A 27,506-nucleotide genomic window follows, 5' to 3' on the forward strand; every position below is an offset into this window, starting at 1 on the left:
CTCTATCTACCTCTAGAAGAATTGTCTAAGAAAAGATGTTTTCCATGGGCTGTTCCCCTGCTGTGTTCCACCATCTGGTCGCCGTGGGAACCTGAATCTGACCTGTCCTGTTTCTCTGCTGGAGCCAGAGAGGGCAGGAGGCAGTCTGATGCTGTTTGATATGGAGGGGAAGGGATCTGGTGCTGAGACACCAGGGAGCAGGGGACAGGTGGGGACAGGAGAGGAGAGTCAGATATCTGGGGTAAAAAATGACTCTTAGGGAAAGTTGTCCCTGTAGCAGGGTCAGTGACAGTTTCCTGAGAGGGAGCAGTTGGATCTTTTTGTTTGTTTGTTTAAAGATTTTATTTATTTATTATGTATACAACATTCTGCTTCCATGTATATCTGCACACCAGAAGAGGGCACCAGGTCTCATAACGAATGCTTGTGAGCCACCATGTGGTTGCTGGGAATTGAACTCAGGACCTCTGGAAGAGCAGTCGGTGCTCTTAACCTCTGAGCCATCTCACCAGTCCCGAGCAGTTGGATCTTGATGGTGAGAAGGACACTGCTGCTTCTTTCCTTGATGTGGGATCCTCTGGGCATCCTTGGGCCTGTGTGTTCCTGACTGAGGCCAAAGTCTGTCCCTTAGATGCTTCAGACAATGACAGCATGAGTAACTGACACTGGGATAAGAGACAGGCAGAAGGTAGGTTCAATGAGCAGGACAGTCACTGGATTGTCCACAGTTGAAGACCCAAGGGAGGGCCTGAGCGGAGGCTGAGGGAAACCGCCTTCCTAACCTAGTCTCTGCTATAGTCTGAATGTGCTGTCTTCAAAATTCTAATTGAACTTAACCAATCACATTAGGAAGTGGGTCTTCCAGAGTGGTTAGGAGTGGATCTGTGTTGTATAAAGGGCTTGTCAAGTTTGCCCCATTTTTCACATTTAGTCAAGCATTTCTTTCCCTCAGCAGATGCAGTACCAAGACGCTATCTTGTGTGCAGAGAGAAGTCCTCACAAGACACCAAACCTGCCAGGACCTTGGTGGACTTCTCAGTGTCTAGAGCTATGAGAAATGCATTTCTATAGTTCATAAATTACTTAGTCTAAGGTGTTTTGTTATAGCAGCACAAACAGATGAAAACAGTCACCCATCTTCCAGCTACTCCCAAATCCCTGGTTCTTAAACAGTTCAAGCCCAGGGCACAACTCCAAAGCAAGCTTCGTGTTTCTGTAGAGTCTGTGCCCCAGTAAGTACTGGCCCAGGGACAGGACAGTGGTTTGTATGGAGGAAGAACAGGGAACTGAGCAGATTCCAAACATTCCTGAGACCACTCTGCACCCACCCAGTCATCTTGCCTTATTGGATATGTACTATGCTGGGTACAAGTTCTGACTACAAACTATTTCCTGAGGTCATAACCAACATTCCTCTGCCTCTGGGGAAAGTCCCATTTCTGCATGTTCAAGACAGAAAGAAGGGAAGAGAAGATGGGGATGAGGCAGCCAATTTGCCTTATATCCTACCTGCCTGGGATACAGGACTAGGGCTGGAGGAGGCTGGGTTCAGTGTGTTTTTCTAGGGTCTGGAGATACTCCACATGTGTTATAGATTCTTGAAACATTTAAGAGCCTGTGCTGTCCCTCACGGTAGCCAGTGACCACAAGAACCTCTTTAGTCACAATTAGATCACAGACTCTGTTCTTCTGGCTCATCAGCCACATTGCGATGCCTCCCGGCCACATGTGGCCCCTGCTCTCACATTGGACAACACAGATATGAAATGTGCCCCACACTGCACAAAGTTCTATTGAACAGTAACTTCTGCACAGAGAAGCTGAGTCCCAGAAAGAGACTTGCCCAAGGCCCCAGAGGGATTCTGTTGTGACTGTGGTACTACATGACCTTCATAAAATGTCTTGCAATAAAACTGCATAAAATATGTGTATATAATACAACCTATGCTGCCAACAGCCTAGGGAGGCAGGAGCTGGGCCCAGATGTGGGGGTGGGGATGGGGGAAGGGAGGTGTTTCATGCCTGTTCCTCTCCTCCCCCCTTCACTATCCCAGTTCACCAAGATAAAGGAGGCTTAGAGGCCTGGAACTCTCTCTCCTCCCACATGATGACCTCATTGTCACAAAAAAATAAATAAATGCTAGGAAGGCAGTGTACGAGGGCTGGATAGAGGGTAACTCGGGGACTGAGGGAAATGGACCAGGCTTCAAGCCAGAGGAATTGGTATTGAGGAGGGCCGTGCTGACCCTAGCCAGCCTCCACTATTTCTTAAAATTCAAACCCAACTGCCTTGTACCTAAACTCGTGGCTCCCCACAGCTCATGGGTTGGAGAGTAAATCCCAGCCAAGAACTATAGCGGCCTGCATAATTTAGCTCCTGAAGTTCCTTCATTCCCAGAGGGACCCCAAGTTCCTTCTCTTTGTTCTTCTGTACTCTCCTGGCTTGCTTCTACCCTGGGGCCTTTGCACTTGAGACTTTTCTACTTGGGACACTCTCTTCACCCAGTCCACTTGATTACCTCTTGTTCTGACCTCAAGTCAGGCAGAGCTTTATAGAACACTTCTTCAGACCCTCAGGCCAGGGAGCTGCCTCTATCACTGTTCTGATAGAGCGACTGCTGGGAGGCTGGGGGTGGGGATGGGGTCTTAGGTGAAAGTTTCCCTTTGCCAGCAGACAGGATTTCTCTGTGTAGCCCTAGCCTACCTAGAACTCACTCTGTTTATCAGGCTGGTCTTGAATTTTCAGAAATCCCCCAGCCTTGAGTGCTGGGATTAAAGGCATGCACCATCACCACCCAGTGATATTTTGTCTCTTAACCTTGGAGTAGTGGCTAGCCCAGAGAAGCTCAGTGAAAATATGAGAAAAAGAGACAAGGGGTGGCACAGTTGGTAACATGCCTGCTGGGCCAGTATAAGGGTATAACAGATCCCCAGCACCCACATAAAAGCTGGTGATCATGCCTGGAGAATCCCCAGAGCTACATGGCCAGTCAGCTTAGTCAATTAGTAAGCTCTGAGCTTAATGAGAGGCCTTATGTCATTAACATAAATTAGATGGAGAGTGACGGTGAAAGGCACCTGTTATGGACCTTGGCCTCCAAGGCTCCCACATGCACATAAATGCATACATGCACAAATGCCCTCACAATACACTACACACATACATACATATAAAATTTAAAAAGCAATTAAGAAAGAATTGAATAGGAGTACATGTTCCTCAGTGTCCCCTCCTCCACACTGGTCCATCTTATCAGGATCACATGCATGTGATGGCTGTGTCCTCATCCATGGGGAGGGTGAAGTGTGAGGGTGAGAGCTAGGGGTCACCATAGAGGACACTTGGAGGTGACAAGGGAATATGACAAAAAGTAGCAGAAATGGTGAAACTGACAAGAAGATGGCTGAGAATTGGGGAGATGGTAGAAAATACAACAGGGCGTGTTAATGGACTCATTGGGCCATATTGTCAGCAGCAATGAGGTGGGGGCTAAAAACGCAGTTCCACACTGCCACCTAGAGCAGCCTGTGGAGAGTATTTTGGAGACTGGTAAAGCCAGAAGCTTTGAAAGGACCTCAGTAAAGAATTTCCGCTCTACCTAGTGTGAAGCAATGGTGGAACTCACTAAGGAGAGATTTTTCACACAGATATGAACAGGGTGGTAGTAGAAAAATGGTTCTCAGGGAATGGATAGTATTCACCCAAGCTTGAGCTTAGAAGACTCCACTTAAGTGTCTTAGCAGCAGCTATATTATGCTGTTTTGGTGGCCTCTCAAGTTACATCTCAAAGGGTTGCTAAGAAACCCACATACTGCCACCATCATCACTCTTTTTGGTAAGTGAAATCACAGGGTAGTTCCTAGGATGCCTTGGGTAGGCTTGCAATCTGATAAAATAAAACTATGGCTCTGAAAAGTTGAACAAGGGGGTTAAGATACTCCTTGTACATGGGGTTTCTTAAAAATTTTCTTAGAAAATTGCAGGCTTACAGCTGGGAAAGGAGACAGGCAATACTCAAAGCCCATGTATATTTAGGCCTTAAGCATGGTTCGTTGCTATTTTAACATTCTTATTTGAAATATCTCTATATAAAGGGAATGCTGTCTCTATATAGACAATCTTCAGCAAACGACAATTGTGCTGCAATTCTTGACTTTTAGCTGGTGAAAAGTTTTAACTTCCCCTTCTCATAGCCCCTTAATTTTTCCTGTCTTTCTATCCTGCCTCAATAAAAAGCAACAAGCAAACTGATTTAAACAGCCACTGGGATGTGCCAGAGTGATGAGGTACTAAGCAGGCAAACAGAATATATTTCCAGAGTTACCAGGTGAGCAGCTGGTAAGGACACTAGCAAGGAATGGGAACACTTAGTAAGCATCTGTGAATCAGATCCGTTCCATACATTACTCATGAATTTCCATGGACTGATCTCCACAACATCCTGCTACATTTCTTTTCTTCTCTCTCTTTTTTTTTCTTTTCCCCCAGAAAAGGATACTGAGGCAAAGAAAGGTAGTTTGCTTGCTCAGGTCACACAGCTGGCTGAGCTAGTGCCAGGATTCCATTGTAGAGACTTTGTTCTTAATCACTATGTGGCACCTGCTTTTTGTGACCAAAGTGACTTCCAGAGCGGTAATGAGGGTAGTAGTCTACTGTTTGGTACTGAGAAAAAGAGAGATGTTGTCATCATGGCAGGAGATGTTCTGCCCCTCCCCCTGCCTATTAATGCCCCTTTTGTCCCTTATGGTAGAGTTAAGATCTAGGATTTCCCAATGCTATGTTCCTTCCTCCCTGCCTGCAAAATGTCAGAGACCAAATCAAGCCACACCATGAAGAGCATGGGACAGAAAAAGACTGGGCTGGGCTGGGGAGAGCCTTGGAGAGATGACATGGTTGGGCACATACCCAATGACTAAAGTTTGCTGTGGCTCAGAAGGGCTGTAGTGGGTTCTAAGACCTTCTATGAGGTACAGCTTTGAAGAACCGTTCATATTTTATGTTTGTCTCAAGACTTTGGTTCTTGTGGGTCCTACAGCTTCTATTTGGGTTTCATAGATTGGGCAGATTGGAGCTGTTCAATAATGCAGCATTTTAGCCAGGGTGAACAGAGTCTGGCATTTCAGAGTTACTGTTTGGAGGGATCCCCTACATAGTGCCTTTTGTCTACTGGGCCCTGGGGAAAACCACAGAAGATACCCCAACAGGGAAACAAATCCCCATCAGTTATCTCTTCGGCTAGCTGGGTCCTGTTGTTCTTGCAATGAGGATGGTAGTAGTGATCTTGACCATTGAAAAGTTGGAGAATCTGATTCAGGGCCTAGTAGGGACCCAAGCTGGCCTCTTGGAAATGAAGAGGACTTTCCAAGGGATGCTAGCCACCCACTTACCCAGGCCCTTTCCTTCCTGTGACTCATTCATCTCTCTGCAGCTGCTCTGAACCAAGCCAGTCCCTGAGCCTCACATGAGACCTGAGCATGCTCAGAGGGTGGAAGAGGACAAGGGGGGCCTCACCACTCAGAGCTCTGAATTGCAGCTGCATGGGGAAGAGTGTGGGGACAACAATCTGATGTGCCCGCAGTCAGCTGCTCAGGAGCTTCTAACCAATGGGCTCACCACCCACTCCCGCCGTCACTCTCATCTCCCTCTTCTACTTTACAGAGGCTAAGAATGAAAAGGGAGCCTGACAGCCTGAGGCCCTGGGATACTCCACTTCCAGGGATTCTAGCATAGTGGTTCTCAACCTTCCTAATGCTGTGACCTTTTGGTACAGTTCCTCATGCTGTGGTGACACTCAACCATACACTTATTTCATAACTGTAATTTTGCTATTGTTGTGAACTCTAATGCAAATATCTGTGATTTATGACGGTCATAGGTAACTCCTGTAAAAGTATCATTTGACCCCAAAGAGGTCACGACCCACAGGTTGAGAACCACTATTCTAGAGTCAAAGACTTTTCCTGGTCTCACTGAGTCCAGGCTACAGAAATCCCCTTGAATCTGCTCTACTCCCTTAGGGATAGGTTATGAGAACCCAGGTGTGCAGAGAGGCAGAAGCCAGGACAGACAGACAGAAAATATAGACAGATCCAGAGACAGGGAAAGACAGAAATGTCCAGAGAGGAGGGTGTGGAGAACAGAGCAGCGAGAGAGACAGAAATTGAGGTATAGAAAGAACAGAGGGCACTAAGGGGATGGCTTGGCGGTTAAGAGCACCCATTGTTCTTCCAGAGGACTTGGGTTTGATACCAAGCACCCACATGGCAACTCTTAACTGTCTGTAATTCCAGTTCCAGAGGATCTGGTGCCCTCTTCCGGACTCTGCAGACACTGCATGCAATTAGAGCACAGACACAATCAAAGTATCCACACACAGGAAATAAACTTTAAAAAAAAAAAATTAAAGAAAAGAGGAAGCGAGGGAAAGAGGAGAAGAAAGGTAGGAGGGAGCGGAGAGAAAGAGTCAGGGAAAAGGGAGAAGGAAACACAGTGCAAGGGCCAGGAGCTTTCTACCCACCTCATCTCACCGGCCTGAGGAAGAGAGGGTGGAGCCTGAGTGAGGAAGCCAGGTCTTGTTCTCTTGTGGCTCCACCCTGACTCTGGTGCCCTGAATTTGGAACTCCATAGGAGAAAAAATGGTGATATTTACCATTTCCTTCAGCTGCAAAAGGGATAACAAGCCAGCCATATTAGCCATAGTTATAGTTTTGTGAGGGGTGGGGATCACATTTCCATGCCATAGTATTGCAGATCTTTAAAACAGCATTTATGTTCATTACTGTTTTAAAATTATGTGAGGTATCAACCTAACACTTGATCTTATTTAAAGCATTAATAAAATGCACATACATTACTATATCACATTAAAATAGTTTTATAACTTTATTGCAATACAATTGGTTTCCTTTAGACTCCTATATATTTTATTTTATGCATTTTAAAACATTAGTGTGAAATGGGGTTCACATCCTCTACCCAGCTGCCAAAAGGAAACAAAATAAAAAGGAATGGAATTCCTTCGCCTTACCAGGATACCCTTTAGCACAGGCACATTCCTCCGGCACTGTGGGTTTCTTGTTTGTTTGTAATTTCCCTCTCTTGCAGGCTCAGCCTGACCTCCAACCAGAAGGTGGTTGACTTGGGCAGGGATTTGATAAGGGGACATGCCTGTGAGAGGGGCAGTGGCCTGGATCTGGGAGAGCTATCAGAGAGCAAGATCAAGAAAGGAGGTTGGATCCAGGCAGTGGTGGCACATGCCTTTAACCCCAGCACTCAGGAGGCAGAGAGAGGTGGATCTCTGTAAGTTCAAGGCCAGCCTGGTCTACAAAGCAAGTTCCAAGATAGGCTCTAAATCTACAGAGAAACCCTGTCTTGAAACAGCAACAACAACAACAAATAAATAAATAAATAAATGAGAGAGAGAGAGAGAGAGAGAGAGAGAGAGAGAGAGAGAGAGAAAGGCAGTTGGAAGGAGGAGTCATTTTCATCACACAGTTTAAGTCCCCAAATCTCTTACTAAGCCCTGCCATCGGCTGGTCTTAGATCAGGAGTTCCTTTTTCAGAGGGAAGCAGCTGGGGCCTTGATTAATTTCACTCCTTATAGTGGAAGATCCATGAGGAGTACTGTCACCACCCTGGGGGGGGGGGAAGAAGGGAGTCTTCCCGCATAGGCACCTGTTCTTGGGGTCCCATTCGGGATTGTAGATAACTTGGAGAATCTGTTGCTTTCTAGTTGATCAAGTCGTTTAAGGGTCCTGTTTCCTTATCTATAAAGCAAAGGTTGTAAAATGTCCTATTTCATATGAGTATCGTGATGAGTAATTGAAGTTTGTAAAGCAGTGCTTGCACAGGGCCTGGGGCACCGGCAGCTCTCAATAATTGGTAGCTATTATTATGGGCATCTTAATTATTAATTATTATTATTATCGCCCTTTTTCTAAAAGGGAAGGCTTTGGGGAAGTGGGGCTGTGGAAGGCTGAGGATGGCAATCGTCCCTAAGCTGGGACAGCAGGGACAATCCCCTGCCCCCCCCCCCATGCTGGGGTCTTATTCTAGCTACTGACAGTTCCTGTGTCTGCTGACTCACAGCCAACTTCCTCTCATAATACAAACAGGAAAACACACTGGCCAGCACACCCCCAACCCTCCAACACCACACATACTGAACACTGGCCCTGCTCTGAGGGGGAAGTATCGAGGGCGGACGCTGGGGGACAGGCTTCAGTGCTGGAGCTCTTGCAAATGCTGCAGGGAGGAGAGAGGCACACCCTCCCACCACCCACCCTGCCCCAGCAAGTGTTAGGAAGAAGCTTCTCTCAAGAATGAAAAGGTCCAAGCATGTAGTATGGTCACCGTGCCTGCCCGAGAAAGGCAGCCTCGATTTGGAAGACCCAGGAAAAGAAACCTAGGCCGAGTGCTTAGGGCAACAGAAGCCGTTGAGCCTCCTCTGCTGGGCCTAGCACACAAGGGGGAGGCCCAGCAGAGAGAGGGGTCCACAATTCCGAAGGCACTGCCCATTATGCTCTCATCCCCCATTTAACTGGGTACCTGAGTCCAGCCCACTCTGCTGGGGGCAGGAGAGGGGCCCATAAGGCTTCAGACCCCACACTTTCTCCCCCTTGGGGGGACCGGGTGCAACAGTCCTCTGCATTGCTCTTTCTCCCGGCTTCTACTTACTCTCCACCTCCATCTCTGACCTGGCCCTCGATCTTAGTCCCTTTCCCAGAAGTTTCTGAGTCCCCACTTTTTGTTCTGGGAGAAAGCAGAGCGCGGACCCCCGATAAGCAAGGCGGTTGGGTAAGGGGCCCAAACCACCTGAAGGCGGGTGCTTGCACAAGGAGCAGCTAAGCACTCGAGCTGTCGGGGCGGGGCGGGGCTGTCGGGGGAGGGCTGCGGGGAGGCGGTGCTGGTGCGGCCGGACCCCCCTGCCTCGGACAGCGCGGCCGGCACCCGGGAGCTGACGAAGGCCACAGCGAGGTGAGGACCCCGATCCCTCGGGCCCAGCTTCTCAGACTCCACCCCATCACCTCCTCCGGGACCTCCGTGGGCTCCCAGAGCCCCTCAGTGTCGGCTCCCTTCTCCTCCTCCTCTCCTTCCTCCCTGCCGTGACCCGCCCCTCCTTGTTGCCAGGCCTCTGCCCCCTCCCTCCTTGCCCTCCCCCAAGCCCGCGCTACCCCGCGGGGGGCACGCCCGCACCTGCCACCTTCATCCCACAAACACCTCCTGGCTCCCAGACAGTGCCCAAATGCCCTTGAGCCCAGACTGAGTCACCAAGAGAGTGGAATCTGACTCAGGGCCCGAGGTTTAACACCCCACACCCTAGCCTATCCTGGGGATGGGACCCAAGCGTAGAGAAGCCAGAACTGACCCTGAGACGGAGAGGAGCAGCGGGGACCCTGGACCAGAACCCAGTAGGAGAGCAGCTGGGATGGGAGCAGCGGGAATAGGGCCCAACAGCAGAGGCCAGGCAAGGGTCAGAGGTGGCCAGACACACAGAACTTAAGACTTGGTTAGAATACCGGGACCTGACAAGCTTTATAATACAGAGTAAAATGCAGAGGAGGGGGACAAAGCTAAATTTTGAGAGATGTAGGTGGAGGTAGAGCCAGGTAGGGACAAGGACAGGACAGAACCTAAAACTCTGGGAGAACTGAAGCTGAAATGGATACAGGGTATGCAGCAGGATAAAGGGTAGGTTGGCCCAATGGGGCAGGGCTGTAGAGACCCTATCACAAGGGTAGGGAAAAGGCAGGCTCAGAAAAGAAAGATTTGGAGCGGGGGGGGGGGGGGGGGGGGGGAGGGAGGAGTGGGGGCAGAGAGAGAGAGAGAGAGAGAGAGAGAGAGAGAGAGAGAGAGAGAGGAGAGCTCACATTGCTGAGTTAGTTTGGGTGTTTCTGTGTGTGTTTTCACATTACTGATTGTGTGTGTGTGTGTTCACACAGCTGAGTCTGTGTGTGTGTGTGTTTTCACACTGCTGAGTCTGTGTGTGTATGTGTTTTCACACTGCTGAGTTAGAGTTGTGTGTCTCTCTGTGTGTGTTCACACAGCTGAGTCTCTGTGCGTGTGTACATGCATATACATGGGTGGAGAACAAAGAATACCTTGGATTACCTCTCCCCCTTGGTCACTCATTTGTACAGCCAGGTTCTCCACCCATCTCTGTTTGCTAGGTGGCCTCTGCCTGGGCCAGGACCCCACACACTGGGATTAATTGGGGCCCTCTGGGCAGCCTGACCACAGCAGGCAGGATGTGGGGGTGGCCAGGCTAGAGGGACAGGAAGGAAGTCTGAGGAGAGACAATAGGTGGAAGGGGAGGAGGAACTGGGAATGGCCAGGATTAGGATGTCCACCCTGAAGCTCAGCTCTGGAAACCAGTGTGAGTGGAGTCCATTTCTCCTTCTCCCTCTCTGGCCTGCCCCTCTCCTGTCTCCCTCAGCAGCTGGATCTGGCCCCCTCAGTGGCCTCTGCTTCTCCACCTCCTCACTCTGTCTTGCCCTGCAGCACTCCAGCATCTTGTTATGCTTACTCAGCTGAGTGCACAGAAAGCAGGAACAGCTATGAGGCAGGCACTTGGGGACCAACACTAGCACCACTTGCTGTGAGAATGGGCCTCATTTTCCTCAATCCCTGTAAGGCGAAAGTGTGTTCTTGTCCTGAGATGGCTCTGTCCCCAGATCACAGCCTTTGGGCACTCTTCTTTGAAAGAACACTGGAGCCTGGGACCCCCACCCAGGCCTCAGACTTTGGGGTCGGGAGGGGGGATCTCAGCCTGAGCCCTCCCTTCACCCTGCACCTCCCCCCAGTAATGGCCTGAGAGCCCATGGCTGCCCCTCAGGACCTGGACATCGCTGTGTGGCTGGCTGAGGTGCATCTGGAGCAGTACGCGGACACTTTCCGACAGCATGGCCTAACTACAGCTGGTGCAGCCCAACGCCTGGGCCACGAGGAGCTGAGGCATTTGGGCATCAGTGCTACTGGACACCGGAAACGCATCCTGCGCCTGTTGCAGGCGGGCTCTGAGGGTTCCCTGGATTCCCAGGTGGATAGTACCATGGAGTCATCTCCAAGCCCAGGCCCAGATGACCAACCCCCCAAGCCTGTGCCCAAGCCCAGGACAGTGTTTGGGCTCAGTGGCCCTGCCACTGCCCAGAGGCCTGGACTAAGCCCAACCTTCTGGGATCCGGAAGCATCCAGGGACTCAGGGTGCAGCCAGAGGTCCTCTCCTCTTGTTCCTTCCTCCTCTGAACAACCTTCAGTCCTGAAACCCATGGAGATGATGCCCAATGCCATCTACTTTGGCCTGGACTTAAGAGGCAGTGCACAGGCAGCTCAGGACGTGTGAGTTGGTTTGCTACCTAAGAATTTGATCCTGAGTAGAGGAAGAGATCAGCAGGGCATGGGGGCTGTCCTTTTTCCTTAATAACCAACAAAATTCTTTCCAGGACTCCAGACAGTTCCCAGGCAGCTGTCCCAACCCCCGCCTTCAGGCCCACAGTAGGCACAGGTAGGCAGGTTGCTAGAGAGTAATCTCATCCCCCTGAATCTCAGACACTCTCGCTTAATCCCCTCCTCCTTTTCACTACCCCTCTCATCACCCTGACAGTGCACATCATGGATCCTGGTTGCCTGTACTACGGTGTTCAGCCTGTGGGGGTCCCAGGAGCCCCTGACAGGAGAGAGGGCAGAGGTGTCTGTCAGGATAGAGCTGAACACAGGTGAGTACTCAGAGGGGCAGTGGTGGGAAGAGGAAGTTGAGTTAGCCATGGGGGCCATGTGTCCAGTTACTCATCAGATGTGCATTGAGCATTCCCTCGGTGGCAAGCAAGCACTAAAGATGCAGGACATATACAACTGACTCAAGTTTGCTCCCAGGCAGCTTGTGAATCAACGGGGGTAGACAGATCAGACCATGAGAGAAGTACATGCGCAAATAGATACATAATTAAAATTCAAAAGTACTGCTCCTATTCAGCAAACACTGAGCACTGTTACGTGTCAGATAAAGACACTTAGGGAGATCAGTATTATATGATGTAGAAATCCCTTTTTTATAAGTCTTTTTGTTGTTGTTGTTAAGATGTATTTTTATTTAATGTCATATATGGGTGTTTTGCCTGCGTATATGTCTCTGTGGCATGAGCATGCCTGGTGTCTGGGAGGTCAGAAAAGGGTGTCAAATTGCCTGAGACTGGAGCTATAGACAGTTGTGAGCCACCCTGTGGATACTGGAATTGAACCCAGGTTCCCTGGAAGAGCAGTCAGTGCTCCCAGGAGTTGAGTCATCCTGTTCTTACAGGAAGATAGTATTTTTGTTTGTTTTTCAAGAGACGGTTTCTCTGTGTATCCCTGGATGCCCTGAAACTCACTGTCAGGCCAGGCTGGCCTCAAACTTGGACATCCATCTGCCTCTGCCTCCTAAGTGCTGGGATTAAAGGCTTTCACCACACCCATCTAACATGTTATTATTATTTTTTTAATACAATGTAGTAAAACAGGTTTAGGGACCTAGGGGTCAGGGAGTTCGAAAAGACCATAGCTTTTCAGTGAGTTATTGGACCATAAAAAAAAAAAAAAAAGTCCCCTGAGCCGCAGAGACCGCTCCCCTCCGGGGATAAAGTGCTTGTGCATAAGCATGAGGGCGGAGTTCAGATCTCCAGGAGCCAGACAGCAGCAAACATTTACAACCTCAGCGCCGCAAGGGTGAGCAGGCAGATCCCTCCCTGCAAGCTCTGTGACCGTCTCTCTAGGTGAATTGATGAACTCAAGCTTCAGCGAGAGAGCCTGTTTTTAAAAGTAAGGTGAAGAGCAACTCAAGAAGACACCCAACATTAGTCTCTGGCCTGCACATGCGTTTGAGAGCATACATGCATACAAACACACACACACACACACACAGATAGAGAGAGAGAGAGAGAGAGAGAGAGAGAGAGAGAGAGAGAGAGAGAGAGAGGTACACAGGTATACAACAGGGAGGGGAGGGAGGGATGGGGACGGGAGGGGAATAGAGGATAATATTTAAGCAAAAAGTTGAAGGACTTGAATTGAAGAATTGGCTATGAAGAGTTCTGAAGGTGGTGTGTCCTAGGCAGAGGGAACGGTGAGAATACAGCTTGGGGGTGCAGGTGCAACAGGAAGGTAGTGCAGTGGTTGGGTCAGGTTCGTCTGACTGAAAAGCGGTGATGATAGAAGTAAAGGGGTGGTCACTGTCACACTTAGTGACGTGGGAAGCCACTGGAGAGTTTCGACTTAGATTGTGACAGGACCCCTCTGTTTGCTTTGCTGGGAATGACGTGGAGGAGGCAAAAGTGGCAGAGCCTGTTAGGAGCGGGTTTTTGTTTTGTTTTGTTTGTTTGTTTGTTTGTTTGTTTTTTGCAGTAATCTAGGTGAGGGATCTCAGAGTGCAGGGTTGGGAGTAGAGATGATGAGAAGTGGTTGCATTTTGAGGGTGAAGTGTCATGCTACGTTGGTGTATGAGAGGAAGATAGCAGTCAAGCATTAACTTTGAGGGCCTCATTATGAGCCTCTGCTGTCCTATATGGTAACCACTAACCACATGTGATTGCCAAGCATGTGAAACACGCTCGTCTGAATTGAGAAGAGCCAGAGATGTAAGACATCTGACAGAACTTACTGTCAAAAAATTGTATTAGATGAATACAGCATATACAGAAAGAAATATCTTAGTAATTTTTAGTGCATGTGGGGAATATGTTTATGTGTGCATATGTGTGTTCACAAGTGCACTGGCCCATGCATGCATGTGTGAAGGCCAGAGAATGACCTTTTTTTTTTTTTTTTTGAGATGGGTCTCTCACTGAACCTGGAGTTTAGTGGCTAGGCTGGCCAGCAATTGAACCATGGGGAGTTACCTACCTCTGCTGCTCATTGCTGGGCTACAGACATCCAGCATGGTGCCTAGCTTTTCATGTGTGCTGGGGATCAAAACTCATGTTGTCAAGTTCATGTACCAAGAACTTTATCCACTGAGCCATCTCCCCAGCCTCTATCTTAGTGATGTTTATCTTGATTGCACACTAAAATATTATGTTTTGGATATATTGGGTTATATAAAATATGGACTACTAAAATTAACTATTTTTAAAACATTTAAAAATTATTTTATGTGTATGTGTGTTTTGGTTGCATGTACATCGGTGCTTGGCTGCATGCATATTTGTGTACCACTTGCATGCCTGTTGCTCTCAGAAGCCAAAAGAGGATGTTGGATCCGCTGGAACTGGTGCTGTGGATGGTTGTGAGCCATCATGTAGGGGCTGGGATCAAACCTGGGTCCTCTGCAAGAGCAGCCAGTCCTCTTGGCTGTGCTGACTCATCTCTCCAAACCCAATATTTCTTTTTCTTTTTTTGTTTTTTTTTAAGATGTAGTCCTTGTTGATTTCTGTTGGATAATGAGGTTCTGGGAACCTAAGAGTTCATGGGGTTGTGGTCTAAGACCGGAAGACTGTGTATCAAGCAAGAGGGAGGAGAACTCTGCTTCAGACATGGGATCTGAGGTGTTTAGTACATCTAAGAGGCAATGACAGATAAGACTGCAGACCATGTCTGTCTATCATTTGGGTGGGCCATCTGAGTCAGAGACTTCAATATGGAAACTGTCGGCATTTAGAGAGAGGGTGAGGGAGAAGAGACTCAGTCCAGAGCCTCAATGCCCTCCTACATCCAGAGGCTTGGGGAAGAGGAAGAATCATTAAACAGATTGAACCGAAATAGCCAGAGAAGGAGAAGGAAAGCTAGGAGAAGATGATGTCATCAGAGCCAAAGGGAGGGCATAAGGAGGAGGGAAAAGCCAACTGTGTCGGGCTGCTAAGTCGGCTGCTGCTAGTAAGCTGGGACTGATTGACCTCTGGAATCATGGAGGTCACTGGGGTCACTGGGGACTCAGACAAGGAGCGGAAAGGGTGAGAGCCTGACAAATGCATTTAAGAAAGAATAGAGAGAAGCCAGTTGGTGGTGGCGCACACCTTTAATCCCAGCACTAGCTAGGCAGAGTCAGGCTGATCTCTGAGTTTGAGGCCAGCCTGGTCTACAGAGCGAGTTCCAGGACAGCCAGGGTTACACAGAGAAACCCTATCTCAAAATAAATAAATAAATAAATAAATAAATAAATAAATAAGAAAAGAAAAGCGAAAGAATAAATAGAGAGGATTAGAAACAACAGACAATGTTACTGCACTTTTCTGCAAAGAACAAAGATTTGGAATGACTGTTAATGGTGGAAGTGAAGTGAAGAAAACAGTTTTTATATGGAATGTTGTATGTGTCTGCAAGTGAATAAGAACAATTTGGTGGAGAGGAAGGTGAGAAAATCCTCAGTGATGTCTTGGTGTAGTCGAGAGCTGTGGAATCAAGTGCATGGGGGACAGTGTGGTTTTAGACAGGTGTTTATTACAGTCACAGGAGGTAGGCGGAGTATTGTGTGAAATTGGATTGATGTGGTGCTGTGAGTCTGCGAGGTTCTTGTCTGATTGCTTCAGTTTCTCAGTGCAATAGGAAACAAACAGGGTAGAGAGCAGTGGTTCTCTACCTTAGTTGTACCATAGCCTGGGAACTTTTAAAACCACAGGTGCCTGGGCCTAACTCCCAGAGATGAAATTGTAAATGTAAATTAAATAATAAAATCCATGTATTGATATTCTTTTAAAGTTTCCCAAGCTTTGTACTGCTGAGGCTGAGAACCATCGGATTAGTAGAGAAATCTGTCCTTTGCAAGAAGATGGCATAACCAAAGACCCGGAGGATGAGAGAAAGCTCAGAAAGTACGGCAAATGTGTTCTAGGCAGGAAAATGTGCAAAGGCCCTGGAGAGTGTGACTGGACTATAGCAAGCAAAGGCAAGGTGGGATAGATGAAGCCAGGGCTTTCGTTTTGCAAGTTCTTGCAGCCAATGCCTAGAAATTCGAGTTTATGTTAACTATGAATGGGGCATTATTGAACAGTTTCATGTAGAGGAATGCAGTGATCTCATTTGCATTTCTCAAAGAGCACGAGGCTTTGAGAGAAGGGGCTGTGGGAAGGAGGACAAGAATGAAAGTAGGTGACCAGTTGGGCAATTTGCTTCATGCCAGTGAGAACTGATGGAAACTAATTCAGGAGTCGAAAGCCAAGAACGGTTTGGAGAAATAACAGTAATATATGTTGATGAGCTGTGAACAACCATGGCAGGATGGCACTTGTGTGTCTTTCCCACTTCCAGAGGAGAGAGACTAACATTTCCCTCCAAGTACACTCAGGAGGAAGCTTCATGGCAACCTTTTGGGTTGCCAGCTTCTTTACACTATTTGGTTACAAAGCAGACCTCCCACCTGCCAGATATGCTATATGTACTATGGGCAGGACTGGAGACCTTACCAAGAGATTGTCAAGGGCACCTGGTTTGACTTGCATTCCTTCTTCTTGCACCCACAATGCTCAGCAGGCAGGATCTGGAGACACGGGAAGATGCTGGGTATGCCAGCCTCGAACTACCTGGGGACTCCGTCCTTTCACTACCCACCCAGGATGCAGAAGAGACCAGTGATGACCTCATTTCACCCTATGCCAGCTTCTCCTCCACAGCGGATCGTCCCATGCCTCTACTCAGCGGCTGGCTGGACAAGCTCTCGCCTCAGGGGTAGGGCTTCAGGGAAGGGAAGGGAAGGGAAGGAAAGGGAAGGGAAGGGAAGGGAAGGGAAGGGAAGGAAGAAGATGAGGGCTGAGAGTTAGGGGACAGGTTCTAGGCCATGAGATCACCCACAGCATGGGTTCCCAAACACTTAACTAAACTCGGCCTCTTCCTTCTTCAGAAATTATGTGTTCCAGAGACGTTTTGTGCAGTTCAACGGAAGGAGTCTGATGTACTTTGGCAGTGACAAGGTAGGGGACTGGAGCTGCTGCATGGATACTATCGAGAGAAGGATAGGGAAGGCTGAGAGAAGCTGAGAACTGGAATGATGGGAAGCCCATGGTGGAAGGACGGCCACAGCTGCTTGGTGTTAGCATCTGAGGTAGCTGGCTCAGCAGCCATAACCATGTGGATTGAATGCTGATCTCATGAAAGTTCAGTTCATGTAGCTCAGGTCTTGTTCACCTGAATCACTGGGCTTTCTCTCCAGGACCCCTTCCCCAAAGGTGTGATCCCTCTGACTGCCATCGAGATGACCCGAAGCAGCAAAGACAACAAATTCCAGGTCGTTACCGGTCAGAGAGTATTTGTGTTCCGCACAGAGAGTGAAGGTGAGAGCCAGAGCCCACTGGGTTAGGGTACGTGGAAGGCTAGGTTAGCACACATCTCATTTCCTGTCCCCCTTCCCCACTCCCACCAGCTCAACGTGACATATGGTGCTCCACATTGCAATCCTGCCTAAAGGAGCAGCGCCTCCTGGGCCATCCCCGCCCCCCTCACCCACCACGACCCCTCCGTACTGGCATGTTGGAGTTGCGTGGACACAAGGCCAAGGTGTTTGCTGCTTTGATCCCTGGAGAGTTGGCATTGTACAAGAGTGAGCAGGTAAAGAGGGCTGGGCAGGAGCTGATGAGCTTGGCTAGCTCATTTGGGAATCTAACGGTGTTGTGTGCCCCTGACCCTGCTAGGCCTTCTCTCTGGGCATTGGGATCTGCTTCATTGAACTGCAAGGCTGCAGTGTCCGAGAGACCAAGAGTCGAAGCTTCGATCTGCTCACACCCCATCGTTGCTTCAGGTGGGGCCTAGACTGGTGAAAGGCGAGGCTAGGCTCTTTTCAAGGGAGATCACAAAGGTGCAGAGGGTTGGAGGCCTCCTCAAAAGATTATCAATGGGTTATAAATGATAAGGTGATGAGAGTTCAATGAGCAAGGTCAAGGTGTCAGGGAAGGAAGAAGGGGATGTAGCTCATTGCTTGAGCTGCTTGCCTAGCATGCACAAAACCCTGAGTCTGATCCCTAGCATAGCATAAATCAGGTATGATAGTGCATGCCTCTAAGCCCAGCCCTGGGAGCCAGGGGATCAGAAGTTCAAAGTCATTTTCAACCATATAGTAAGTTTGAGCTAACCTTAGATAGATGAGACCCTGGCAAAAATGAAATAAAAATAATATTTCTGTCCCAGAAGTGGCCTCTGGTAGCTCCTGTAGGTATGGCCATTGGGATAGGGTGTGGAGGGAGGTCCATGCCCATGGACTGGCTGTCCACCCCTCAGCTTCACAGCCGAGTCTGGGGGGGCTCGACAGAGCTGGGCGGCCGCTCTGCAAGAAGCAGTAACCGAGACCCTGTCTGACTACGAGGTGGCTGAGAAGGTCTGGTCAAATCGGGCAAACCGACACTGTGCAGATTGCGGGGCCTCCCGCCCAGATTGGGCTGCTGTCAACCTGGGGGTGGTGATCTGCAAGCAGTGTGCAGGTGAGAGGTGGGCCTCAAGCACAGATGGGAGGAGAGGGACTGGGTCAGGGGAACTTGGGCAGGACTCTAAATACTCTACCACATGGCTTTCGCATACTTGCAGGTCAGCACCGGGCCCTGGGCTCTGGGATCTCCAAGGTGCAGAGCCTAAAGCTGGACACGAGTGTCTGGAGTAATGAGATAGTTCAGGTGAGGAGTCTGAGGAAAGAGTCTGGGGAGGCACAGAAGGAGGCATCCAAAAGCAGACTTTGGGTCCAGCTTGGGGACTAGAGAGTTCTGGTCACTCATCTTTGCCTCTTGTCATCCTGTAGTTGTTCATTGTCCTGGGAAATGATCGTGCCAACAGCTTCTGGGCAGGGGCACTACCCCCAGGTGAAGGGCTGCACCCAGAATCAGCCCCTGGGCCTCGGGGAGAGTTCATCTCCAGAAAGTATAAGCTGGGTCTCTTCCGGAAGCCCCATCCTCAGCATCCGGATCATAGCCAGCTTCTACAGGTAGAAGGGACAGGTTGGTGTTGTGGGGGGGGGGTTCAGGGTGCAGTCTGTATTGGAATGCCTAGACCTGAGTGATAAAGGCTGCTTTTGGTGATGAAAGACAGTTCCTGAAGGAGCTCTTGGATTGTATATGAGGCTGACAGAGACCTTCCTTCCCTGTAGGCACTGTGTGCAGCTATGGCGGGACCCAACTTGCTAAAGAACATGACCCAGCTCCTCTGTGTAGAAGCCACTGAGGGAGAGGAGCCCTGGTCCCCTTCAGCCCTCAATGGCAGCTTGCATAGCCTTCTACCATCAGGTCATCCTCTCAAGTAACTCATCTCTCTCCCTAGGAGTCCTCACACCCAACTTATGACTTGTTTCTTTGGGGGGGGGGCATTACCTCATTCCCCTATCTATCTCAATGGCAGACTTGGCAGTTTCCCAACCTCCCAGACTTCCTGAAGTCAAGGGATGACTAACGAGAGCCCGAAGTCACTGCCTATAATAGTCAGGATGTATCCAGGTGTTAGTACCCTGCCATTTTGACAGCATCAGCCTGCCAGACGGGTCTCGTCTTCCTGGGGACATTCCTCTTGCTTGAATAAGTAGTTGGTTTAATGATTTTTGGCTTACATTCATCAGGCCAGATAGGTCAAGACACTTAAAAAATAGTCATGCTCTGAAGTGCCTGCCTGGTTGGGTGGCTGTGGGGAAAGAAGTAGTCAAATACAAGGCCAGAGGCCTGTCTATGTCCTTGTCCCCTGTCTCACTCTTCCAATCTGGGTAGTGAGGGACTCACTCCCATTGGGCTGCACTCCATGCTGTTAGTGGAGTTGGGTCCCATGGTCTGGTCCCATTGGATGCATTCTCTAAAGGGATCATGCCATCCCTGCACTGTCCTCACCTTCTCACTTCTTCCCCCTGCAGACTCCTCCCCTGGAGTATACAACGAGGTGGTAGTGCCTGCCACTTACAGAAATTTCCTGTACTGTGGTCCCATCAGCAACAAGGCTGGAGCCCCACCCCTACGCAGGGGCCGGGATGGTGAGCAGGAGCCAGGGGGTGGGAAGAAACAGGGGTAGAGAGGGGGTTAGGTATGAATGTGCTGCTGAGAGACAGGAGGCCAGATCTGGGCTAGGAAAGTGCCCTGGAGTGGGCTGGGATGCTGGGGGTGAGAGAGGGACCAGGTCAGGCCACAGCACTAGATGACAGTTAAGAGATTCTTCTCTGAAGTCAGACTGTCTGGGTCAACTATCTCTTTCCTACTTGTGTGACTCAGGCGTGCTGCACAGATGGCAAGCCTCAGTTTTCCCATCTGCAGAACAATACTTAAATACAAACCCACTTGCTAGCGTGACTGTGACCATTCTGTAGTATCCACCGTAGGAAGAAGGCTTGACGTGAAATGAGTACGTGGGGATGGAGACTGTGATGATGGGTACGATGGGTACGATGACAGCTCCTCCATCTCTCTTCCACTTAGCTCCTCCCCGCCTGTGGTGTGTCCTGGGAGCCGCCCTGGAAATGTTTGCATCAGAGAGCAGCCCTGAACCCCTCAGCCTTCTCCAGCCCCAGGATGTTGTATGTCTGGGTGTAAGCCCCCCACCTGCTGATCCAGGTGACCTTGACAGGTGACACTCCTCTCTCCACCCCTGCTCTTATCTGTGACCAGCCTGGCAGCACTCTCATTGTCCCCTGCTGTCCTCCTGACCTCATCTTCTCTGCAGGTTTCCATTTTCCTTTGAACTCATCCTCACTGGGGGAAGAATCCAGCATTTTGCCACAGATGGAGCAGACAGTCTGGAGGCCTGGATCAGTGCAGTGGGCAAGGTGAGGTAGCAAGACACCTCTCCAACATCTAACAACATCTCCATCCCCACCCACTCCCACCCTGCTCTCTTCGAACAGGTAAAGTTGCCAGGCCAAAGCCCTGTGTGCCAAGCCCTGAGTTTTCAGAAGTGGCCACTCAATATCTCATTTAATTTTTATAACCTTTGGAGGTATTTTTAATAATATATTTTATGGAAGGAAATACAGTCTTTTTTGTTGGTTTATTTGTTTTGTTTTGTTTTTTTTGAGACAGGGTTTCCTCTTTATAGCTTTGGAGCCTGTCCTGAACTCAATCACAAATAACCCATCCTCTGGAGTGCTGGGATTAAAGGCATGTGGTGCACCACCCTGCCCAACAGGAAACAGGCTTTATTTTTTTTTTATGCCTGCATGTATGCTTGCACACCAGAAGGGGGCATCAGATCTCATTACAGATGGTTGTGAACCACCATGTGGTTGCTGTGGGAATTGAACTCAGGACCTTTGGAAGAGTAGCCAGTGCTCTTAACCTCTGAGCCATCTGTCCGGCTCCCAGGAAGCACAGTCTTAGAGGTTAGGAATACTTTTGGTCAAGGACAGAGAGCTAGGAAGCACAACACTAAAATTCAAGCCCACGTCTCTAGAGCTCATGCCCCATCCTCCCTGCGTTTTGGCCTCTTCTCCAGGGCAGCCGCCCCTCCCTTGCTGCCATCTTCTGCCCTCAAATTTTCCAACAGGCAAAAGCTCCCTTTTCTTTCTTCCTTTCCTTCTTTCCTTCTCTCTCTCTCTCTCTCTCTCTCTCTCTCTCTCTCTCTCTCTCTCTCTCTCTCTCTTCTTTTCTTTTCTTATGAAATAGGGTCTTGCTATGTATCCTGGTGAACATGGAACTTGCTACATCGATCAGCCCGGACTTAGACTTTAAGTAATCCTGCTTCTGCCTCCTGAGCACTGGAATATCAAGCATATGCCATCATGGTCAGCTGTAAACTACTTTCAGAAATCGTCAGTCTCTGTGTCTTAGCCTCCTTTCCTGGAAGTAAAAGGTTTAGGCTCAGAGCCAGACACCCTGAGATCTGAGTCCTACAACTTAGCCCCAGGAGCTCTTCCGTGTCTGCAGAGTGGGTGTAACAATTCACCCCTAGGGATGAGGATTAAGTGACATTCGAGGCCCACACACAGTAAGCCTCTAACTGTGGGCGTTGAAATAATGGTGGTGGTGATGCTGCTGATGACGACAGTCTCTCCCACCCTAAAACAGCTTTTCCCTGAGTTCTGTTCACCTTCAACTTTTCACCCTTGTGCCTTCCTTTCCTCCTGACAACTTTTCAGAAAGTTGTGTGCAGCCTGCTGTTCCTCCTTAACCTCTTATGGCTGCCTTCCTCTGCCTAGACTCTCTAAAACTGCTACCCTGAATGTCACCTGCGACTTCTCATGTCCAGAGGCCAGGAGCCATTTTCTGACCTCCCTTTATCATCTCTGCGGCAGCTGACACTCCAGGCTATGGTTTCCTGATCATTTGTTCCAATCCATGATAGGATATGCACAGAACTCAGGAGGAAGCATTTTGAATCTTTCATAGCAGTTTGGCATAATGATTTTATTTGTTGAATCTAATTATACAAGTTAAGACAGCTTTGGAGCCTGTTCTGGAACTTGCTCTGTAGAACAGGCTGGCCTCCAACTCACCTGCCTCTACCTCCTAAGTGCTGAGATTAAAGGGGTGTGTCGCCACTTCCCAGCTTTCCTTTCTTTTTTAAAAAATAGTTTTTACATTTATTTATTTTAATATATATGAATATATAATATATATGATATATAATATATTATATATAATATATATGAATATATATTTTAATATATATATGAATGTTTGGTCTGTGTGTATGTATGTATACAGTGTGCATGCACAGTATGCATAGTGCCCACAGAGGTCAGAAGAGGGCATCAGACCCCCTGGAACTGGCATTGAGGATGGTTGTGAGCCACCATGTGGGTGCTAAGAATTGAAACTCAGTCCTCTGCAAGAGTAACAAGTGCTCTAAAAACCAGAGTCATCTCTCCAGCCCATCTTTGCTTCTTCATCTTAATTTTCTTTTTTGTTTTGTTTTGTTTTGTTTTTGTTTCTCAAGACAGGGTTTCTCTGTGTAGCTTTGGAGCCTATCCTGGCACTCACTCTGGAGACCAGGCTGGCCTCGAACTCACAGAGCTCTGCCTGCCTCTGCCTCCCGAGTGCTGGGATTAAAGGCGTGTGCCACCAACGCCCGGCTCATCTTAATTTTCTAGCAGTTAATTTTTACTATTTTTAATGAAAATGGCAGTGACAGATTGAAACTCTTAAAAAAAAAAAATAGCACCTCCTAGGTTTTTTACCCATGCAGCTGGAACAGAATTGCTTTGAGTGGGACCTCAAAACATCCCTTTTTCCATGACCCCTCCCTGTAGTGTCCTGCAAGGAGGGTTGCCCAAAGCATAGTGATTCTTCAGTAGAGCATGCTGGCTACTCACTCTTACTCTCCCACCAAACTTAGGGAGCAAAACAAGCTGGGTGGGGTTATCACACACCTTTAATCCCAGCACTCAGGAGGAAGAGGCAGGCAGATCTCTGTAAGTTAAAGGCTAGCCTGGTATACAGAGCAAGTTCCAGGGCAGTCAGAGCTGCTACACAGAGAAAACCCATCGCAAAAGACAAAACACAAGGTGTTTGGGTGTGTGTGTGGGGGGGGTGGGGGTGGGGGGAGCAAGACAGCCACACAGGATCTTCAGGATGCTGGAGCTGAATATATACTGAATGAATTTCTTCCCTGTCTTCTGTTCCTCTCCCCGGTCTCTCATTTGCTGTCTCCCCATCACACTTCTTCCCCCTTTCCTTCATGGTTTCTGACTCTTATTTGCTTCCCCAACCCCTTGTCTTTTCTCTACTTTCCCTTCCCACCCATGTCCACCTTCTCCTCAACAGTGGTTCTCCCCACTCAGCTGTCACCAGCTGCTGGGTCCTGGGTTACTTCGGATGGGACGCCTGTGGCTACGGTCCCCCTCCCACTCAGGGCCGGCCCCGGGACTCTGGCTGTCAGGGTTCGGCCTCCTTCGTGGTGACCACCTCTTCCTGTGTCCCGCGCCGGGCCCTGGTCCCCCAGCCCCTGAGGACATGGTGCATTTACGGCGTCTACAGGAGATCAGTGAGTAGGGGTGTGGACAGGGCTAAAGGGTGGCCACGGGCAAGTTTGAGACTGAATCTTTTTTATTTGGGGATTCGTATGGGAAAGAGCAGAATGCAATAGCTCAGATACAAGTTCTGAAGTCAAACTACCTAGATTTAGACCCCATTCCCATCAATTCCTAGCTTGTGCATTGGAAGAGTTACTCAACTTTTCTATGCCTTGGTTTCCTAATCTTAAAATTGACAAAAGAAAGACCTTCCTCCAAGGGCTAGAGTAAGGTTCAAATAAGGGAATACATAAAACTTTTATCACAGGATAAAACTGGCAGGAGGCAACCTGTAAGTACTCAATAAGTATTATTTGCTGGTTGGGGACTAGGATGAGGGACTATGCGTCTTCACTGTTGTCTTCCGAAAGAGGAACATGCTAGAATAATGCTGTAGGACTCTGGGAACAAGAGACCTGGGTTTTAGCTCAGCTTTGTCATTTTATAGCAAACAGTGTAAGGCAAATGTTTAACATCTGCGCACTCATATGTAACATGGGTGTAGTAGTGTGTAGTGGAGCATTGTTTGTAAGGCTGCTAATCTGGTGCCTACATACCTTAACGACCTATGATGATGTTGATGATAATGTTTAAGGATTCTTCTATAGGTGTGGTCTCTGCAGCTGAAACTCCAGACAAAAAGGAGCATTTGGTCCTGGTAGAGACAGGAAGGTAATGTTCTACTTATCTGTGACCCTTTGAACCAACTTCCTCTCAACCCTTCCTTCCTGCTTCCTCAAAGTTGCTTCCCTTTTACGACTATCTGGGCTTGGTGTTGTTGCCCCCTGCTGGCAGCTCTGGGAAGTCATCCCCACGTGCTCCTCAACTTCTGTCTGATCTCTCAAGCTGGCTCTAACTCATGCTTCTTGGGTCTCAGGACCCTGTATTTGCAGGGGGAAGGTCGGCTAGACTTTGCAGCATGGAATACAGCCATTGGGGGTGCTGCTGGAGGGGGTGGCACAGGGCTGCAGGAGCAGCAGATGAGCCGGGGAGACATCCCTATCATTGTGGATGCTTGCATCAGTTTTGTAACACAGCATGGTGAGTGGGCACTGATCAACAATGAGCCAGTGGGAGGGGTTGGGAGAAGCCAGGGTGTGTGTGTGTTACCTGAAACATGACACCGGCTGTCCTTAGTTCCCTCATCTGTAAAATGGAACCAATGGTCCTCACTTTCCAGTCTAGCGTGACAGTGAGATGGTGAGTGTCCAGCAATGAGTACAGGTCCTGGCAGGCTGTCCCTGCTCAGAAGTGGCACTGGTTCAGAGGTGAGAAGAACACAAGAAATGTAAGGATTCAGAGATGTGGTGGACCGAGTGGAGGCACCTATGAGGCAAGAGCTAAGCTGGGCAGGACAAAAATCCCTGATGGTCTGAACAGAATGATTTTATGGGAGAGAGAGTGTCTAGGACTCTGGGTCTTTGTGGAGTCTGGCCCGATGAATTCACATTCCATATGAACTCTTTTTAGGAGGCTGGATATTGAAAAAGAAAAATTCATAAGAAACCAAAGAGGTACAGGTCCTGGGTTCAATTCCCCAGCACCAAAACCAACCAAAGAACCAAACAAAACATCTGGGCCTGCTAGCATAGGCCTGTAATTACAACTATTCAGTAATTTGAGGCAGAAGGATTCTAAGTTCAAGGCATTTGGTTAGGAAGCAAGTTCAAGGGCAGCATAAGCAACTTAATGAGAGCTTATCTCAAAATTAAAAATACAAAAAGGGCTGAAGGTATTGATTATGGATAAGGTTCTTACCTGGCATGGAAAAAGCCCTAGGTTAATCCTCAATATTGAAGAGAGGGAAAAGATATCTTTATGACCATACACAGGCTTGTATTTTACCAATCATGGGCAATGGATAGTCAGTGGCTAATGACATTCTCCCTACTTTGGCAGTAACCTCGTCTAGTAATCTCACGTTCACCAGTCTCCTTGCTGTTTTTCTTTTTCTTTTTTTAAAAAAAATTTATTACGTATACAACATTCTGCTTCCATGTATATCTGCATACTAGAAGAGGGCACCAGATCTCATTACAGATGGTTGTGAGCCACCATGTGGTTGCTAGGAATTGAACTCAGGACCTCTGGAAGAGCCGTCAGTGCTCTTAACCTCTGAGCCATCTCTCCAGCCCTCCTTGCTCTTTTTCTAAGCTTCACTAGTATTCATATGAGGAATTCAGTCTGAGGCCCCAAGTGGAGTGGCCACGCCTTTCCCTCTAAGGTCTCTGTATTGCCACACTCAGGTGCTACCATGTGTCTGTCAGTGAGAAGGTTGGGGAACCAGGCTCATAGACTGCTGGGGAAGATGGGTATTAAGAAAACAAACACCATCAGCTTTTGTTATTTGCATGAGTTATGTTCTACAAAGCCACTGCAAACACTTAATTAACTTGAATACTGAATCTCAGTCCCAAGGGAGAGGCAGGATGGGAGTCCTCTGAACTTCTGGGCACAAGATTTTTAACAACCAATCCTTAAAAACCCTTGTTTGGTACATTTTGTCGTGTAAAGACAGTTTATTTACTATATATGGTTGATTCATTGACATTCAATTCAAGGTCAAGATCAGCACAAACTTATACCTGAATGAAGCTTATTTAATGTTCTCTGTAAGCCACATCATAAGATTCTCATACTTTGTAACACTACCCAGCGTGCCAATATTCTACATACTGTGGAGGGGGCATTTTTTTTTTTTTTTAGATTTTATTTATTTATTATGTATACAGTCTTCTGCCTGCATGCAGGCAGACGGCACCAGATCTCATTCAAGGTGGTTGTGAGCCACCATGTGGTTGCTGGGAATTGAACTCAGGACCTCTGGAAGAACTGCTGAGCCATCGCTCCAGCCCAATGGAGGGGGCATTTTTAAACAGCAAAATCATCAACAGAAAAGGAACACACAACTAAATATTTCATAAAAGGGATGTGGCTGGGGCCACAGCTCAGTGGCAGAGTATTTGCTTTGTATGTGTGAGGCCCTGGTTTCTATCCCTAGTTCCTCAAAAAAGAAAAAAAAAAGATATTTATTTATACCCAGAGACCTTAGCTAGGAACATGTGTGTGGGAGAAAGAATTGACTTTTTATTTACTCTGTGTATGTTACAAGTTAACCAGAAATACACGTGGCTTTCTGTAGCCACAGTTTCTACATTTGAAAGAAATTATAGTGACTGTGTATACGTTTTTTTTTTAATTCTTTACTTTGTATTAGGTATTACAAGTAATCCAGAGATGATTTATGTAGGATTATATGTAAATGCACCACTATATATAAGAAACTTAAATGTCCATAGATTTTCTTTATTATTTATTTATGTATTTTATGTACATTGGTGTCTTGCATACATGTATATCTGTGTGAGGGTGTTGGATCTCCTGTAACTGGAGTTACAGACAGTTGTGAGCTGCCATGTGAGTGCTGAGAATTGAAACTGGGTGTTGGGAACACCCTAACCATGCCTCCTCCGGGCTAGCTACAGGTGTGCCTGGGTGATTTGGGGAAGGTTTAAGAGTGAGGGGCACGCACATGGTAGCCCCTTCTTCCCTTTCTTCATCGGCTTGCTCTACTTACCTTGGTCCCTGCTGGCTGGCTAGGTTGCTTTGAGTAAGTAAGGCATCTCCCTAATAAATACCCTAAAA

General features: G+C 48.2%; 1 protein-coding gene and 1 long non-coding RNA gene across 21 annotated transcripts in view; one reads left to right on the plus strand and one right to left on the minus strand.

The window, feature by feature from the left end:
- Positions 1–245: 245 nt before the first annotated feature.
- LOC103162550 lies at positions 246–8,973 on the minus strand. 5 transcript variants are annotated; one of them, XR_004768353.1, is made up of 5 exons: positions 8,816–8,973; positions 7,676–7,767; positions 7,029–7,202; positions 6,519–6,662; positions 246–665 (listed from the first exon to the last, which is right to left on the minus strand). It is a non-coding gene; the product is annotated as an uncharacterized LOC103162550 (long non-coding RNA). The 5 variants fall into 5 exon arrangements; XR_004768350.1 differs by having other exon boundaries at positions 8,549–8,852; XR_004768351.1 differs by having other exon boundaries at positions 8,678–8,851.
- Positions 8,862–27,506, plus strand: part of Arap3 (ArfGAP with RhoGAP domain, ankyrin repeat and PH domain 3) — a 29,124-nt gene continuing 10,479 nt past the window's right edge. For 4 of the 16 annotated variants that reach the window (XM_035440162.1, XM_035440166.1, XM_035440167.1 and 1 more), the window contains exons 1-19: positions 9,840–10,376; positions 10,804–11,338; positions 11,443–11,504; positions 11,604–11,715; positions 16,433–16,630; positions 16,803–16,872; positions 17,112–17,232; positions 17,322–17,506; positions 17,590–17,696; positions 18,173–18,372; positions 18,476–18,561; positions 18,684–18,866; positions 19,029–19,164; positions 19,776–19,892; positions 20,332–20,479; positions 20,576–20,678; positions 23,614–23,833; positions 24,470–24,533; positions 24,739–24,902. In XM_035440162.1, the coding sequence (XP_035296053.1) occupies positions 10,821–11,338; positions 11,443–11,504; positions 11,604–11,715; positions 16,433–16,630; positions 16,803–16,872; positions 17,112–17,232; positions 17,322–17,506; positions 17,590–17,696; positions 18,173–18,372; positions 18,476–18,561; positions 18,684–18,866; positions 19,029–19,164; positions 19,776–19,892; positions 20,332–20,479; positions 20,576–20,678; positions 23,614–23,833; positions 24,470–24,533; positions 24,739–24,902 (2,794 nt within the window). In that variant the 5' untranslated portion in view covers positions 9,840–10,376; positions 10,804–10,820. The other 12 variants (XM_027398038.2, XM_027398045.2, XM_027398044.2 and 9 more) reach the window with 12 other exon arrangements.

The sequence above is a fragment of the Cricetulus griseus genome, chromosome 2 (genome assembly GCF_003668045.3).
Source record: "Cricetulus griseus strain 17A/GY chromosome 2, alternate assembly CriGri-PICRH-1.0, whole genome shotgun sequence".
Classification (NCBI taxonomy): Eukaryota; Metazoa; Chordata; class Mammalia; order Rodentia; family Cricetidae; genus Cricetulus; species Cricetulus griseus.